This window comes from Lampetra planeri, chromosome 5 (genome assembly GCF_965212315.1).
Source record: "Lampetra planeri chromosome 5, kcLamPlan1.2.h2, whole genome shotgun sequence".
Taxonomy (NCBI): Eukaryota; Metazoa; Chordata; class Hyperoartia; order Petromyzontiformes; family Petromyzontidae; genus Lampetra; species Lampetra planeri.
Window position 1 is genome coordinate 14,770,992 of NC_136111.1, and position 17,191 is coordinate 14,788,182.

The 17,191-nt window shown below is 46.9% G+C and overlaps 1 protein-coding gene across 5 annotated transcripts in view; it reads left to right on the top strand.

Annotated features, from left to right (window-relative positions):
* Nucleotides 1-16,292, top strand: part of PRDM15 (PR/SET domain 15) — a 29,877-nt gene extending 13,585 nt beyond the window's left edge. For 2 of the 5 annotated variants that reach the window (XM_078594623.1, XM_078594626.1), the window contains exons 13-26: nucleotides 557-644; nucleotides 1,224-1,391; nucleotides 1,737-1,831; nucleotides 2,412-2,543; nucleotides 4,895-5,026; nucleotides 5,989-6,158; nucleotides 7,733-7,812; nucleotides 8,136-8,255; nucleotides 8,615-8,746; nucleotides 9,947-10,030; nucleotides 10,907-11,082; nucleotides 12,492-12,557; nucleotides 13,922-14,014; nucleotides 14,517-16,292. In XM_078594623.1, the coding sequence (XP_078450749.1) occupies nucleotides 557-644; nucleotides 1,224-1,391; nucleotides 1,737-1,831; nucleotides 2,412-2,543; nucleotides 4,895-5,026; nucleotides 5,989-6,158; nucleotides 7,733-7,812; nucleotides 8,136-8,255; nucleotides 8,615-8,746; nucleotides 9,947-10,030; nucleotides 10,907-11,082; nucleotides 12,492-12,557; nucleotides 13,922-14,014; nucleotides 14,517-15,362 (2,382 nt within the window). In that variant the 3' untranslated portion in view covers nucleotides 15,363-16,292. The remainder of the gene's footprint in view (nucleotides 1-556; nucleotides 645-1,223; nucleotides 1,392-1,736; nucleotides 1,832-2,411; nucleotides 2,544-4,894; nucleotides 5,027-5,988; nucleotides 6,159-7,732; nucleotides 7,813-8,135; nucleotides 8,256-8,614; nucleotides 8,747-9,946; nucleotides 10,031-10,906; nucleotides 11,083-12,491; nucleotides 12,558-13,921; nucleotides 14,015-14,516) is intronic. The other 3 variants (XM_078594625.1, XM_078594624.1, XM_078594627.1) reach the window with 3 other exon arrangements.
* The last annotated feature ends 899 nt before the right edge of the window (nucleotides 16,293-17,191 follow it).

Genomic DNA, 17,191 nt, shown 5'->3' on the forward strand with positions numbered 1-17,191 from the left:
TTTTTTTCATAAGTGGGAAGGTTGTTGCTAATGTGAAGGAGCGTCTGTATCCAGGCAGTTTGTTCATGCACACAGTGTGCATACAGCAGTGCTATCTGGTTTTTACTTGTAGGAGAGACATCCCTTCTCACAGGTTCTCATCTGGTTTTTGAACGAGGAATATTGAATGTTTATCCAGGTAGAGTGCTCTATCATTAACGAGTAGCAGCTGCATGTTCTGCTGTGTAATGCTGCGTCACCACTTCTGCATGTTCAGCGACTCATACCTTCCAGTTTCCTGCAGTGTTGACATTGTCTATGTTGTTGCTCTAAACTTTCCACGACTAAACATTGTCTCATCTAAATTCCTTCATCTTCGGGTAACAAAATCCTTCACGTACCACACACTTGCCTTGTGTGGCTAAACGCCTAACTTCCCTTCTGTCCAGAAGCATGTAAAGCATTCACAAAGCCGTAGTTTTCGCTTCACAGAACTTTTCAGGATGATCAATAGTACCTCTGTGAAACATTTTTAATGGTGCATTGACTAATAATTCCACGTGTGCGTGTCGAGCAGGTGGACATTGAATTCCCACATCAGTGCATCGGTTGCCACAAGGCCTTCAGGACCGAGGGGGCATTGCAATTTCACAATTGTCAAACTGGTGGGTACTCCCATCATGGTACACCGGAAAACCATGCAGCAGGACACACTTCTGTACACATCTGTGCACCCATCCAGCCACATTCACTTACCACCCACTTCATACCCGGGAAAACCACACACCGCACTTTGAAGCACCACAGCACAACCCTGGGTGATGACATTACATCCACCAGAGTTCTTCAACTTGTGGCTCTTGGAGTGGCTCACCAAGAGATGTAGCTTACCGAGACATGAAGAGATGCAGATTACTGAGACGAGATCATCGAAATATAGATGCGAGAGTGCTATAGACAACAGTTAAAGATTACTGGTAAGAATGTGAGATAAACAAGAAAGACATGAGATAATGGAGACGAGAGGCATAGATTATTGCATGTACGAACGTTGTGATTTCATGACACCGTGTGATATTACACCCTCAATTAGCACAGTTGGCTACGTACGGCGCAAAAGAAGTTCAACATACATACAACACATGATGTATGATGTCATTATGTGGACTGCCGGAAAAAAAACATGGTCCGAGGTCCCCAGTGGACACCGTGGTGTGCGCGCGTGCTGTTGCTGTGTGCTGCAGATGAGCGCACCTTCCAGTGCGGGGTGTGCATGAAGTTCTTCTCCACCGGATCCAATCTCTCCAAGCACCGCAAGAAGCACGGGGAGCGACGCTTTGCGTGTGAGGTCTGCCACAAGGGCTTCTACAGACGCGACGTCATGTTGGAGCATTTGCGCCGGCATTTGGAACGTGCGTTCCACACCACACCTCGCCGCACGGCACACGCTTCACCTCGGCACATCACACGTACACAGCGTTAAGCATGAGCATCTGTGCTGGCACTCGGGTCGTGTGTACCGTGTGTCATGTTTTAGTCACAGCTTGCAAAGGGCATTATGCACATTATATAATCACAGCTCCCAGTCTCATCTCAAGGAACTAGACACTCCATTTTTTGTGCACTTTGCTTTAGTAGCCACACCCATTGCAAGAGGTATACTGGATGTGTTTTTTTGTTCCAGGTCACTGACATACCCGGCTTAAATTAAGCCCATGCGTGTATCTTGTGTAAATTCTGGTGTTTTTTTGGTGTAGGTGCTAAGCGCTGGAGCAAGGAGGATGGAGATGCGGAGACAGAGGGGCGAAACAAGTATCGCAAGGAGCCCTCGCCCTGTCCTGTGTGCAATAAGGTGACATTATGAACGTGGGCAAGGTCATCCAAACCACTGTTCAAATAATTTAGTGGTTTCATGATGAGGCGTAGGCCCAAAAACAGTGAATATGCGGTTAAATAATTTCGTCAAATTAAAAAACCCCTATTTTTGGTGAATGTTATCGTAACATATTTCTTGTTCAAAACCAACAATTTTATATTTTCATGCTGGGTGACATCATGCATTGAAAGCCCATACTGCTATTGAAGTAAATGAACACAATTCGAAACTAGGGGATAGTCCTATTTTCTTTATTTCATAGCTGATTGCAAAGTCATTATTGCAGCTTCATTAAAGTCAGAATGAATCTGTAGGTATTGGAAAAAATCAATACCTCTTGATTTATTACCGTGTATGCACGTTGAACAATCGTTAATTCAGAGTCAGGAAAAGTGGTTTCCATTGATCTGCGAAAAAACCCAACTCCAGCCAGCAGAAAACCGCGAGAGTTTGGTTGTCATCCGCCAATCTCCACTCGTTGATTTGTTAAGGTCTGTTGTCTCAATGCTATGCTGTAGATAACCGAGAGATTGAATTGATGGTGTCCATCGTACAGGTGTTCTCCTGTCGCAGTAACATGAACAAACACCTGCTGACTCACGGAGACAAGAAGTACGCGTGCGAGATCTGTGGTCGCAGGTTCTACCGCGTGGACGTCCTTCGAGACCACATCCACGTGCACTTCAAGGCAAGCACACCGCCCCACGTGCAGTGAACATATCGCACTCTCTATTCTTACACCAAGCACACTGCACATTACATCACACGCCAATACACTGTATAACGCGTGCTGTACCCTTGGTATCGTTCGTTCGTTTCTCAATCCACTTGTCTTGGTGAGGGTCGCGGTGACAGCATGTTGAGTAGGGCGATCGAGACCTCCCTTTCCCTGGCGACAGATTCTAGCTTTTCCTCGGGAATTCCCAGGCGTTCTCAGGCCCGCCGAGCGACATAGTCCTGCCAGCGTGTCCTGGGCCGGTCCCAGGGTTTTTGCCCAGTATTGTGCAACTACGTATGTATGTTGAACTTCGTTTGCACCGTACGTAGCCAGCCGTGCTAATCGGAGGTGCTGGAAATAATAATAACTATATACACGTGCAGCCCTTTAAGTATATCTACTGCTTGATGAAGACTCCCCACACAACGTGCAGATTCTGTGGGTTATTTGACTGTATGTCGCCACGCTGGTCTGGGAGCAGAAATAATGTCACATAGTACAGTGCAACGATGGGTTTTGCTTCACTTACCTCTGTTGATAATTAATTCACTGTGTAACAAAAAAATTATTTTGTTCCTGGGTACTAAGTGTTATTTCCTAATTGCTTATGCCTCAAAACTACAGAAGATGGCTATTATTCCCCACAAACTTCGCTTTTGTGACCAGGACACAAAAGCAAAGTTAATAATCCACTCCATTAATAACACTGTGTAACAATTATTTTTTTTCCTGGGTAGTAAGTGTTATTTCCTATTGCTTATGCATCAACACTACAGAAAATGGCTATTATTCCCCACAAACTTTGCTTTTGTGATATTTTGAAATGTACCTATTTTCAATGAGAAAACGTGTGCATTTGTGTCTTTCGTTCACATAAAGTCCTGGTCACAAAAGGCATAAGCAATAAAAAAATAACACTTACTACCCAGGAACAAAAATTGTGTTACATAATATAATGCAAGCCTGCCAGTCGCCCATCCAAGCACTATCGAATCTTAATGCAGCTTGGCTTTCGAGATATGATGCTTTCAGGCGCATCCTGGGTGATTTGGTCATAGTTCTCGTTTAACATATCATTAACATACACTACACCAAGTGCAGTACGCATCGCATCACACCACCACCACCATGCATACCACACCACACGGGCATCCTTTGTTTCACACAACTATGCGCTGAACAATAATCCACGCTACCCACCATTTCCTGCATACCGCACAGTCACCGTAACACGGCACAACGAATCAAGTGGTTGCCCACTCGAAAAAGCGTGGGGGCGTTGATCATCTCCTGTTTTCATTCCTGAGCCAAGTCACGCTTCTGTGACATGGGCGAACTTATTCACACAATAACCACTGCCGGTTGTTGTCCTTCCCCCGCACCTCCGATTAGCACGGTTGGCTACGTACGGTGCGAAAGAAGTGCAACATACTGTACATACATACGACCAAGTAGTGCTCATTATGTCGACCGCAGCAAAATTTGAACCTTTCACACACTCATAACACCGTGCCACCTGGCGAGGTCGCCCGCTTACATTGTATAGAAGTGTTAATAGTATTTGTATTAACAACCTAGCTAGCTATATTGTGTCCATGTCTATGTGCAGTTAATTGTGTGGTTAGGTGCGTGTGAGGGAGGAGAGTAGGGAGCGGTGGTGGAGTGGTTAGCATGCAACGCTACGAACCCGGCGACTGGAGTTCAATTCCCGCTCACAACGAATATCTTATCTTCACGTAATTTATATAGCGCCTTGATGAAAGCGCTTTCTAGAGAAGTAAGAATGGTACATATGAATGTAATGGTGGAGATGAGGAGACTAAAATAGATGAGAGGAAGTAATGGATGAATCTCTGATGTGTGAATTAGGTAAAAACTAAATTGATTAAACGAAATGATGATGAATAAATTGGATGGATGGGGAATGAGTGGTAGCCATTTAATGGTATTTTGAAGAGGGAGCAGGAACAGTGGTGGTTAGAAGCGGGAGTTTGGGGTCGTGGGTTGAGTTAACGGAAAAAAAACGAGTTTTGGGGGAAGAGCGGAAACTAGTAAGCGAGAATGACTGCTTAATGTGGAGGGGAAGTTTGTTCTAGTGGAGGGGGGCAAGATTCCTGCTCACGACCATTATCAGTGGTGAATATCTGAACTGGTCCTGGGCTTCCACGAGGTTAAGTGCAGTATGTAAAGTTCAGCAAGTGTTCGCTAACAGAACTGGCCACAACAGTCTGTATGGCTAAACTCTATGTGCTTGGTGGGAGGAGAGAAGGGTTGTTTTGTATAAGCTGTGTGCGAGTGGGTATGCATGCATGCGGCTGCAGGACATTGCTCTGATGGCCGACGGGGAACGTGACACGTTCATTAGTCAGCTGGGCATCCAAGCTGACGAGGACGGACCACCCGGAGATTCCCATGAAGACGCACCCCACAAATACAACTGCAAGCGCTGTCAGGTGCTGGCCGGCGGGTGGGGAGATGGAATACAAAGGGTCTATGATAGACATGTAGTCATTCACCCAGTGCCACCCCTCCATATGATTTGATGAATTGTTACAATTCAGGGTCACAGTTGTAGGAATTGATTGATGCGTGTCTTGTTTGTCCTGTTATTTTGTTTCGTGTCTTGTTCTCTTTTGTTTGGTCTGGTTTATTCCGTTAACCAAAAGCTTCATTTGCATATAATCAGCATAAATCCTAAACTTGAAATTCAACGCTTGTGTCATGAGCTTATGAATCAATTAATAATCACAGGCCGAGTGCTTGTTATACTATACAGGTGATTCCTATCAAGGATAAAACAGGTGTACAGTTGTCTTATCGTCCTGCTGTTGCTGGCTAAAACATTGGTCTAAAACAAGGCAGCGTGCAATTATACAGGCAGCAAGGTGATGTCATTTGACAATGCAAGATATAATGGGAGGACTGATCCGATGGTAGAAATTGTGCCTATTATTATAAACCATCACACGAACTCCAGTCATCTTCGCTGCGGCTTTTGGCTGCCATCTAACAAAGATGGGTCACTGCATCGCACGCTTTCATATGCACTTCTGCGGCGCTTTTCCGATATTAGTAAGCCACTAGAGCTGTGCACTTTTAAATAATCTAGATTTGAAACTCATTTTTTTAGAACTGCTTTTTGTGTTTAGTTTGTTGGCCTTCCCCCGGACCTCCGACATTTGGCTACGTATGCTGTGAAAAAAGTTAAACATCATACATACATTTACAAATCTGCTTTTGTATGTATTATGGTTTTTGGCTTCCAGAATGCACTTTTCTGTCTTGGAGAAATAGGCAACTTGGTGTGGTGCTGGCCACACTACTTGATGAATGCTTGCTAACAGCACTTTGTCCCCGCAGTCTGGTAGAGGCGATACGAGGGAGAACTTTCCGTTTGTTTTGCGTGCACACACAGCTGACGTTTGCACGTGGCGGGGAGTACCTGAGCCACATCATGGAGATCCACAAAGAGCGTGGGTTCTGCTGCGACATCTGCGGCCGCCGCTTTGCGCTCAAAGCCACGTACCACGCCCACATGGTGATCCATCGCGACCGACTGCCCGAGTCCGACCCCACTGTGCACAAGTACGGCACACTGTCGCACCACGTCGCACTGCTGTTGTACCAAACACTGCCACCGGCACTGTACCGCGCCACGCTGTGTCGCCATTTACCAAACAACACGACCGGCATGACGCCGCATCACACCACTCCGTGTCATAATTTACCAAACACCACACCATGCACCGCCACAATTTTTCATACACACCCAGCGTGGCACCACGCACCGTAAATGCGTCATGTGAAGAGATGGACGCCTGCCATAGAAATGTGGAATTTACACCACTTAGAGCTACCTCACATCCTGGTGTCGCCGAGACAGTCTTGGTCTTGAAAATGCTGTTCTGGTCTCCCAAAGAATTTATGAAACCTCAGGAGTTTGTTCCTAATTTAACATTTTATGGCCTCATGCTTGACTCATTATTGACCAATGAGCGGGCCTACCTCTATAGTGGGTGGCGTATTTGTTTTATTAGTACAATTTTAGCTCCCTATTGCTCAACCATGTTATGTATGCTGATGATCTGGTAATTGCTGCTCACTCAGAGGAGGAGTTGGAGGTGCTGCTGCTGAACCTGGAGCTTGCCACTAAGAGGTGGGGCCTTACCATCAGCCCCACCAAAACTAAGCACCTGCCTGGGTATTTTGTACCATCGGACACTCTGCCCCCACAACTCCAAATTGGTTATAGGGCAGTTGTGAAGAGAGTGGAGAGTTTCCCATACCTGGGCAGTGTGCTCGTGACCGGCTCTGGTTTAACAGTAGAGGTCTCACTCCGAATCAGTCAAGCGGCATTATCTTTACATTGGTTGCGTAATGCTGTATGAAAGCTACCTGGTCTGTCGCTCCACATGAAGCTTCAAGTCTTCTCGGCCACAGTCATTCCCTCCCTTCTCTATGCTTGCGAAACGTGGATCCCCCCAAATAGAACATCTTCGCCGGTTAGAAACATTTAGGCTGGCCTACCTAGAATCCATCCTGGGTTTAACCATCGGTGAGCTCCTTCGGCAGGCAAGGCTGCGTTGGCTGGGTCATGTAGCCCGCATGCCCAGCCACTGCATGCCTGAACAGCTTTTGTTCGGCCGGATCGAGGAGGCTAAACGGGCGCGGCATGGGCTTGAGAAACGATGGAGTGATGTGGTATAGGAGGATGTGGAGCGGAGTGGAATTGCCGATGACTGGTACCAGCGGTGTCAAGATCGGCCTCTGTGGAGGAGGCTCGTGAAGGACGCTACTGGGCAGTTGGAGGCAGTCGCCCTCCAACAACAACGGAGGGGGGAGGAGCGACGCTCACAACAACGAGCAGAGCGCCGGGTGACTAAAGCACAGCAAGTTGGCACAGTAGGGGGCACAGGTGGTGCATCAGCCAGTCGTTTCGGTCAGTCGTACTATGGCATCTGGGTCTGCCCCATGACCTCCTGCCAGCGGGCGTTTGACACTTCACGTGGCCTCAACGTGCACATAGCCTGGCACAAGCGTCGTGGTGATGTCACCGACACTTCGTGGCGAATGACGGTTGTTGTTCTTGTATTTCTTTTATAAGAGAGAGACGAAAGTTTATTCTTTTATGGTTATTGTTGCCTTCTTTGTGGTTCCAGATACATACACCCATGTGAATTGTGTGGAAGGATCTTTAACAGCTCCGGGAACCTGGAACGACATCGTGTCATACACACAGGTACTGTACATGGGTGCACAAAGTGGCATTCACATTGGAATTGACATGGGGGTGGCTAAAATACACAATTATCCATGCATTACCTACTAATGTACAATGTCGGTTGGCATGGTGGGGGGTGTGTGTGTTACCTTCGATCGACTCAGCCTTAAATAAGTACCTGGTGCGGTGTGTAAACATCAGCACCAAGGTGACAAGGGTGGTCGGGCGTGGTGTTGGCCACCCACTCCCTCGTTTGCCGTGCTGACCTTCATAAGGTGCCCACGATCAGCATCTGCTCAAAAAGTCTGTTGTGGCTATAGGGGGGATCTGTTTGTCTGCAGGAGAAAAGACACACGGATGCGATGTGTGCGGGAAGTGCTTCGCAAGAAAGGACATGCTGAAGGAGCACATGCGTGTGCACGACAACATCCGGGAGTACCTCTGTGCAGAATGTGGAAAGGGTACTCACGAGAGCACCTAGACCACGCACAAAACACTCGCACCACACAGGAGAACTCTAACCCACAGTGATGTGGGGAACAGACGTCGCAGTTCCTATCATCATCCATGGGGTTATCTGAAATTTGCTTCGCTAATCCACGGCTCTACTCAGCCTAAAATGAGTACCTGATGCGGAGCGTTAACGCGAGAACTTAGGTGACAAAAGTAACCGGGCGTGGGTTAGCCGCACCATCCCCTCGTGCATTGTGCAAGCCTTCATAGGTGCTCACTAACAGATGCTCCCCCGACATTGTAAATTGGCTATATAGGGGATCTTTGTCCTGTCACTTGGTGTACATGGTGTGTATGTTATTTTCAGGTATGAAGACAAAACACGCTCTGCGCCACCACATGAAGCTGCATAAGGGGATCCGGGAGTTTGCCTGTGAAATCTGTGGCCGGGCCTTCAGTCAAAAGGTCAACATGCTCAAGCATATGCGACGCCACTCTGGTACGAATTCCTTCCATCACAGCACCATAAGCAGTCCACCCCAGCCCACGTTATAACAACAGTAATATGCGGCCCTTTTGTTCATCCACTGCTGGTGGATGAAGGCCTACCAACGGCATGTTATGAGTTACTTGGCCAGAGCTCGCCACACTGGTGGGTGCAGTATGGTGAAGTTGGGAAGGTGTAAGGAGCAGTTGAGATCTGACTCATCACTGATATCGGTCGTGGCTGGGTTTTGACCTCAGCTCATCAGGTTCAAAGTGCACTCTTTCAACACGACACAATGCGCAAACCATTGCATCACCGCTCCCACAATAATAGCACTCCATATCACACCACATCTCGCCACGGCATTCCACACACCACTGAACACTTGTTTAACTCAACACATCTCACTTATGGTCTAGTGGTTGTGCAGTAATTAGCACATTGCACTACAAATCTGGCAACCAAAGTTCCATTTCCAGTGGCAAGTAATAAAGAAATTAGTTCCCCCTTCAACAACCGGTCCTGACCAGTGTGGTGATGTATAGTCAAACAGTCTCTGTAACCAATATGGTGTAGGGAGACCTTAAGCGAGCACTGGATGGACAAAGGGTCGTGCGTTTACATCAAACATATATTGCACACCACACTGCATCACCCCACATTGCATCTGTCCATTTCAACCATGCCACATTATGCCGCAATACACCAAAGCGCACACCCACTCCACAACACGATGCCTTAACACCAACCACCACTCTGGAACACAGGCCTACGCACAACACCACTCTCGCTCAACTGCAACACACCGCTTTATACAATCCACACGCAAGCTCCATGCTAGAACACTACGCTCAATCCCTCATCAGTGCTTCGCGGGTTTCATTTTACCGGACTAGACTGCAATTATTGACAAAAACTCAACATACTCATCGACAACACTGCCTTGAAATTAAATCTATAATCGGTGACATTAATGTGCTATGAACATGGCCCATTGTCCGAAACGTCACCGATTGTATCTTTTTATTTGAAGGCAGTGTTGTTGACGAGCGTGTTGTGTGTTTTTCCTCATTGCGTTTGCACCACTGCCAATGCAGCAGCATCACCACATAAGTTGTTCAATTGTTGCGGGTGGCGTGCAACGTCGTGTGCACCCCGGTGCGGTGGAATTGTGCCGTCGAGACCTGGCTCCGTACCGTGTGTGAGGTGCAGGTACCAAGGACTACATGTGCGAGCTGTGTGGGAAAACCTTCTGTGAGAGGAACAGCCTGGAGGTGCACAAGTTGGTACACACGGGTAAGACACATGCCATCCCTGCGTGATGCGCACTTCAAACACCGTGAAGTAGAAGCACCCATTCTGGATTGTAGGGGGAATATTGCCTCATGTCTAACCCAGGGGCTGCCCTGGCATGGCTATGCCCACTTGTTTAGTCTGCGAAAACCAAGCTAAACTTGGAAATACTTTTCACATAGAGGTAACCATTAAGCTGCAGAGTGGAAATTACTTTGTAAGGTTTTCTGCTGTGAATTTCCATTGATTTGGCCATTTTCTCACAAATAAACCTTATGGCGGTACCCCGGGGTGTCATAGTACCCCGGCTCTCGCATAATGTCCGTGATGCAGTCATTTTTAGTCTGTTGATAGTCAGCGATGCGGCAATGGACTCATCTCGACGAGCTGTACACGATGCACCACTATGGTGCGTACGAGCATTCAGGGTTTCGGCGCAATCGTCCTCGCTGCGTTTCAATATCGCGGAGTAGCACCACTGATTTCGGATTGATTGGTACCCCAGTCGCGGAGTTAAGTACACCCCTGGAAAAAATAGTGTTCCAGAAATAAAATATTTAATTGCCTCGGCCATTTTTTTTATTATTTGGTACCCCGGGGTACCGCCATAAGGATCAAGTGAATTACTGTTGAGTACTTGAGGCCCCTATAAAGCTATGACCATCACTGCTTCATTAATGTAAAAAATATCAGTTCACCTTGCAAATGAATGGACTCACCTGCTCCACATGAATTAATTATTTGTGTCAGTTGCGCTCTGACTTGAATTATGAATCACAGGCATGTCAACTCACCTTGTGCATCCCGAGCAATCGCTCCAGAGTTACAAAGAAATGTGCGGCTGATTTGTGTCCTCGTGTTTTTCCTCGTGTGCACCAGTTGGGAAGCAGTTTGAGTGCACTTTGTGTCAGCGAAAGTTTGTCACGGAGTACATGCTGCACAAGCACGAGCAGCTCACCCACCAGCGCGTGGAGGCACGCGCTTGCGACGCCTGTGGGGCAAAGGTGTCCACGCGCGCCTCCCTCACGCGCCACCTCAAGCGCAAGCACCCTGAGGTGTGGCTTGCCCCGCATGCACACATCTACACACGCACACACCCGCACACACCCACGCACGCACGCATGCATATGCCCACACACGTCCACACACGCCCACACACGCACACGCCCACACACGCACACGCCCACACATGCACACACCCACACGCACACAACAACAACCGCCATTCGCCACTAAGTGGCGGTGACGTCACCACGACGCTTGTGCCAGGCCATGTGCACCTTGAGGCCACGTGAAGTGTCGAACGCCACCTGGCAGGAGGTCACGGGGCAGATCCAGGTGCCACGGGTCGACTGACTGAGATGACACACACGCAGTCACATGCGCTCATGTACACACTCATTCACTCACGCGCTCACACACTCACGCACACGCTCGCACAAACCAGGCACAGGCAAGCACACCCCGTCTGCCATGCACACTTTCAACACAACGCTTGCGCCCCACAAGTAAGAAGCACCTGGGTTTGATTCCTGACTTGGGCGCGCTTCTCTATGGTTTTTGTATGTTCTCCCCCTGTTCTACATAGGTTTCCTTTGCGTTCTCCAGTTTTCTCCCATAGCAAAAAAATATACAATGTATCTCGTATTGGCCAAATGTCCCAATGCTGAAAAATCACCTGCAAATTTCTGAATTGGGATTACAAATATGAACATTGCCCCCCTACTGCAAAAACTTGGCAGGACCCTTCTGAAGAAGAGTCTTGAAACTCGGTGAGGCTTTTCCTTGGTAAGCAAATATAATAACAATAATATGATGACCTCTTGCCCTAGCGCTTGTGGGTTTCCCACGCCTGTTTTAGGATCGCTACCCAACATAAGTAGCACCACCCCACACTTGTTTGGGCAGCGTGACACCTTGCGCACACGTATTCTATTTTACATCTCCACGTGCAATCCACGTACAAGCGCCATAGTCATTGTGTGTACAGCTAAGCTTCAGAGCTTCACCACTTATAACCTGCACACAGCATTATACCCACCACTCCCACGACAAACTCCTATGCAAGCGTTGTGCAATGACTATTTTGGCCTTGAACATTTGGCATCTCTGGCTATATAAAGAAGGGCGATTGCCCGAAACGTCACCGATTAAATACGTATTTCCTTTTAAGACGGTGTAAGTAAATCAATGGGTTTTTTTACAACTTATTTGGGCATTGCCTGTAATTTTCATTGTATTTATGTTAATATGGTGCATCTTTCTTCTATCTAGAGGCACAATTCACTCTGACAATTCACACTGGTTAAACCTGCAAAATACGGGCGCGAGAACAATTTTTGTCATGGCTGTTTAATGCTGCTTTATCATTTACCACCGTAAACGGGATAGTCTTGATTGGTGTGTATGATGTGTAATGCGGTGTGTGCGTCTGTCTTTGTTCGTATGTCGTGGTGGTTTGTAGTTGGTGCATATTCACTTTGCTCAGGGGCAGGACCTGGAGAACACACCCACCATCACCATCGTGCCGGTAACCACACCAGCAACACTGATTCTACCACAGCACGTCGCCTTGAACACCCACCACTCCAGCCACACCACTCTTAACAGCATTACACGTGCCACATTGTAACAGGATCTGCGCCAGTCCTACCTCCCTACAGGAAATAATACAGTACATGGAAAAATAAATCCAAACTGGTTTTTACATTGCCACAGTACGGATTTATTTCAAGAATTCGGATGGATATGATACGGTTGTTATATTTCACAATGGATTTGAAATACGGTAAGTCCTCGCTTGAACGCGTGTTCACGCAACACGTTTTCGTTAAAATGCGGTTCTTCCATGAGGCAACACTTTTTGCACAACGTGGAAAGCGCTCATTATACAGCGGAACGCGTCTGTTATAACACGGAACACACCTGTTATAACACGGAACATGTCTGTTATCACATGGTTTCTGAGCGGTCGATGACGAACTACTTTTTTGAGTTGCGCTGCTGAGCGGTATGATATAGTACGCGGAATGAAACAGTAACGCGGCGCCATATCCTATGTTATTTGTCCCAACATCTTACTGCGTGTGCGTATATATTTTATCTCGCCAAACTTTATCATTACATTATTTATGGGGAAATAGTTTTCGCTTAATGCGGCACTTTTGAGGAATGCATTTTTACGAACACTTACTGTAAGGTATATGAGAGTTATATGTAACTTAACATTTGGAAGTTATGAATTGCACTAACCGAAGTTAATAAATAAAAAAGCCTGCGAGATTAACTTCACGGAGCCTCAAATATATGCAAATATTACTTGATGGGATCTGAACATTCATTTCAGTGACAAGAAAACTACCGTTCCCAACTTTTACAATATATTTCAGAGTTCTGTAATGTTGCTCAAGACAATTATTTATTTTGGCTGGTTTTCTAATGGGGTAAGTTCTTTCCCAAAGAGCAACAACATTTTTATACGAAACATTTCCACTAATATATCATCTTCAGGATAATTATTGTGACAGACGAACAGGGCCAATGCATTGATGCTTTCAACCTTAGTTGGAAAGTGTAAAGAATGCCTTTGTCTTTGTGCCGTGTGTCCACACTTGTGTACCAGATCACGATAGTGTAGTGGTTAGTGCATGGTGCTACGAACCTGGCGACCCCAGTTCGATTCCCGCTCATGGCCAACACTCGTGACAATTATCTGAACTCAGCCTCAAATGGTGTGGTGTGTAAACATCGTCACTGGGGAGACAAAGGCTGCCAGTTGTTGTGCTCGCCTCCTACTCCCTCGTGTGTCTTGTTGGCCTTCATAGGTTGCTCACTAACAGCACTTACTCCTACAGTCTGTTAAGGCTATACAGGTGATCTTTGTGTTTGTTCCAGACACAGCTGACTACACTACAAGAGGAAGATGACCCAGCAGCCTCGTCCCCTGGCACCAAGCTTGAGATGCACACCACTGAAACCACTCACCAGGTCAGGGCATCACCGCCTGCAAGAGTGTGTGTACGTGTGTATGTGTGTACGTGTGTGTGTATGTGTGTACGTGTGTGTGGGTTTGTCTTTTCGGGAGTCGTGCACTGCGAAATGAACCTGGTCACCCAGGTTCGATGCCCAACCACAGATAATATTGGTCGAAGAAGAGTTTTGTTCGGAGATGAATCCTCTCATTAAAGATAATTGATGTACATGCATTTAAAAAATTCCAAATATAGTCACTGTTCATTGTGTACAAACCTTCGTAACAATATGCTTCTCTGGAGGTTTTTATATTGGGAGGGATAGATACAACAGGATTAGATTATTTTGTGGCTTTTCAGCAGCAGACTTTGTCATGCTCCTCACCATCTCGAACACCTGGTAGAGACTCCAGCTGTCTGGGGAGAAATCGCTTGTTTAGATTTGTGATGGTAAGCTGGGCTCTGGGTGGTGTTCCAGATGGTTCGGTGCATTTTTACCGTTGTTTTCATTCTTTTAGGTGGTGGTTACAGTGACCGAATCCATCCCGGAAGGGAGCGTGACCTGCGAAGATGGAAGCATGACCTGTGACAACGGGGGTGTGGGCGCTGACGAGGGGGATGTGGCTTGCAGGGAAGTGGGTGTGGCGTGCGGAGAGGCTGGCGTGGCCTCCACTATGGTAGGGGTGTCACTGGAGAGCGCCATCCTGGCCACGCTGGACATGGTGCAGCGTGCGGGTGGCTCCATTCACATCACCCCCGCACACAGCATCACAAGCTCGCTGGGGCAGACCATGGCATCGCTGGAGCAGCCCGTCACCTACACGAGCTCGTCAGGCATCGTGTCGTTACCGGGGCAGAATGTCACCTACACTATTAGCCCGTCGTCTGGGGCTGTAACCTTCACGAGCGCGGCCGGCGAGCTACCGTCTCCGGGCCATTCGACCGTGCTGGCGCCGTCGCCGACGCTGTCGTGCGGGGGGGGGCATTGCGAGAAAATACGCTCACAGGGGAACTCCGGCACGGACATGGATGACGAGGACGCGAGTGTGCTTGCCTGCGCTCGCCACGACGCCGACGTGCTCGTACTTAAACACGGCGGCGCCGGCGTGCTCTCGCACAACCGGACCAAGGTTGTGCTCGTGCACAGGGACACGGACGTGCATGTGCTCGGACAAGCGGGTGCAGATGTGCACGTGCACGCGCATGGCAGCGCTGACGCACGCTCGCTTTCGCACGGGCACGAGGACCCGCAGGAGCTTGCCAGCACGCCATGGGTAACGCATGGTGGGGAAGATGATGACGATGATGTTGTTGAAGATATTGATGATGTTGATCAGCATGGTCAACATGAACATATGGAGTAGGATGTGTATGTGTGATGTGTGTGTTTCTGTTGTGATTATTGCTGAATGAGTGATGGTGAGGTGCTGTATTTTGTGTGTGAGTTAATGTCATTTAGTGTAATATGGGTTGTGTGGTGCATCTGTCAGTCTAACTCAATCAACCCATAACACTTGGGTTTGACCGATGATCTGCCAGCCTCAAAGTGCATCTATGCTTGCACTAGCGCATTGGTGACGTTACCTGGCTGCAAATGTCGGCTGTTGTAGAGAGGTTGTATGTATGTTGAACTTATGTCGCACCGTACGTAGCCAGGGGAAGGATCTCGACCTGTATGTGGATATAGTATGCCTTGGGCCTTAATGCCAGCTACCCTCTTATCATATCCATAAAAAATATACCTAAGCTGGAGAGTATTTGATCATGTTAATGGATTTTGTATCAGATCAAATTACGTTAATTTAAAAGTGAGGTTTTTTGCAGAACTGTGTCCTGAATCTGGCCCATGGTTCTTATGAAACATGTGGTCTGTATAAAGTTCGTAAATCATTTAAATAAAAAGTCGTTTGTATAGCCAAAATTATGTGTATTTTTGAGCAGCTTCAAATTATATTGTATTAGGATTTGAGGTTTTAGGTCGTAATATGTACCTTTGTAATGTGCCTGTGACATTTTAGCTGCTGCATGTCACTTTGTTGAAGTGTCTCTGGGCATGGCAGCTGTCTTCATATTTGCTGAAGTATTGATTATAATTGTGGCATAATAGCACATAGAGCATCGTCTAAATAAATGTTTCATAGCACAATAGCAGCCCATTGGAATGTCGCATGTGCATCACAGTGCGAGTGGTAGGTTGTCAGAGGGAATGGAATATGTTGAAATAGTGGATCACAAACAGTCGTTTCTTGCAGAATGGAATAAAGGGGTGCAAATGGGATACTGGAAGCTCACTATTTACGAAATTCAAGGAGAGGTTCATTATTTTATTTTTTATAATGTATTTTTGTGAACACTTTATAACGCTATAAATATGTCACTACATATTATTTGGGTCTTTCGGTAAAGTCACGTAGATAGGTTCAAAGAAAATAAAAAATAAAACTACGTTTCAATCACAACACAAGCGTCCTGATGACGATCGCTTGTGTTGTGATAGAAACGTCGTAGTTTTTTGTTATTTTTGTTATTTTCTTTGAACCTATCTACGTCACTTTACCGAAAGACCCAAAGAATATGAATTCCTGCAGTCACGAAAGCTTTAAGTCCAGATTTATGTCACTACATTTAATTACATTTCTTTCAAATGTTAGATATCCACCAGCACATTGTTGACAATGATTTGAAGTGGAAAATGGCCAAAGGAACCTCGACGTTGCTAGATTTCGCAATATATAAATTAAAAAGATGTCAAAAATGGCACTATTGCACATTTTACCATATTTTACACGAAGCCACCCGATGCAAGAACCCTAATTACATACCAAGAACCGCTTCAAAATGTGCTTAAATGTCCTCGTCCCAGTCTCATCCTTGTTTTGATTCAAAAGCGTCTGTGTAGTCTTAATTGTGCCTGCTCCTTCTTGACGTTTTAATTAACAGGCTTTTATTTTAAACCGATTTAAAATATATATATAAACAGGCCCAGACGTATGGCACCTATGGGGGTGTTTTGTTTTCGTTCTTTCCGAGGGGGGGGGGGGTCCAAAGGGTGGAGGGAACTGATGGGAGGGTGGGGGCCAGAGTGGATGGAATTTTGTGGCCTTTTGCGAAGGGGCGGCCTCGTCTGGATTCGAATTGGGGAGGAGGGGTTTGAGAGGGGAGTGATTGAAGGAGATGAGCGAGGAGTTTGAGG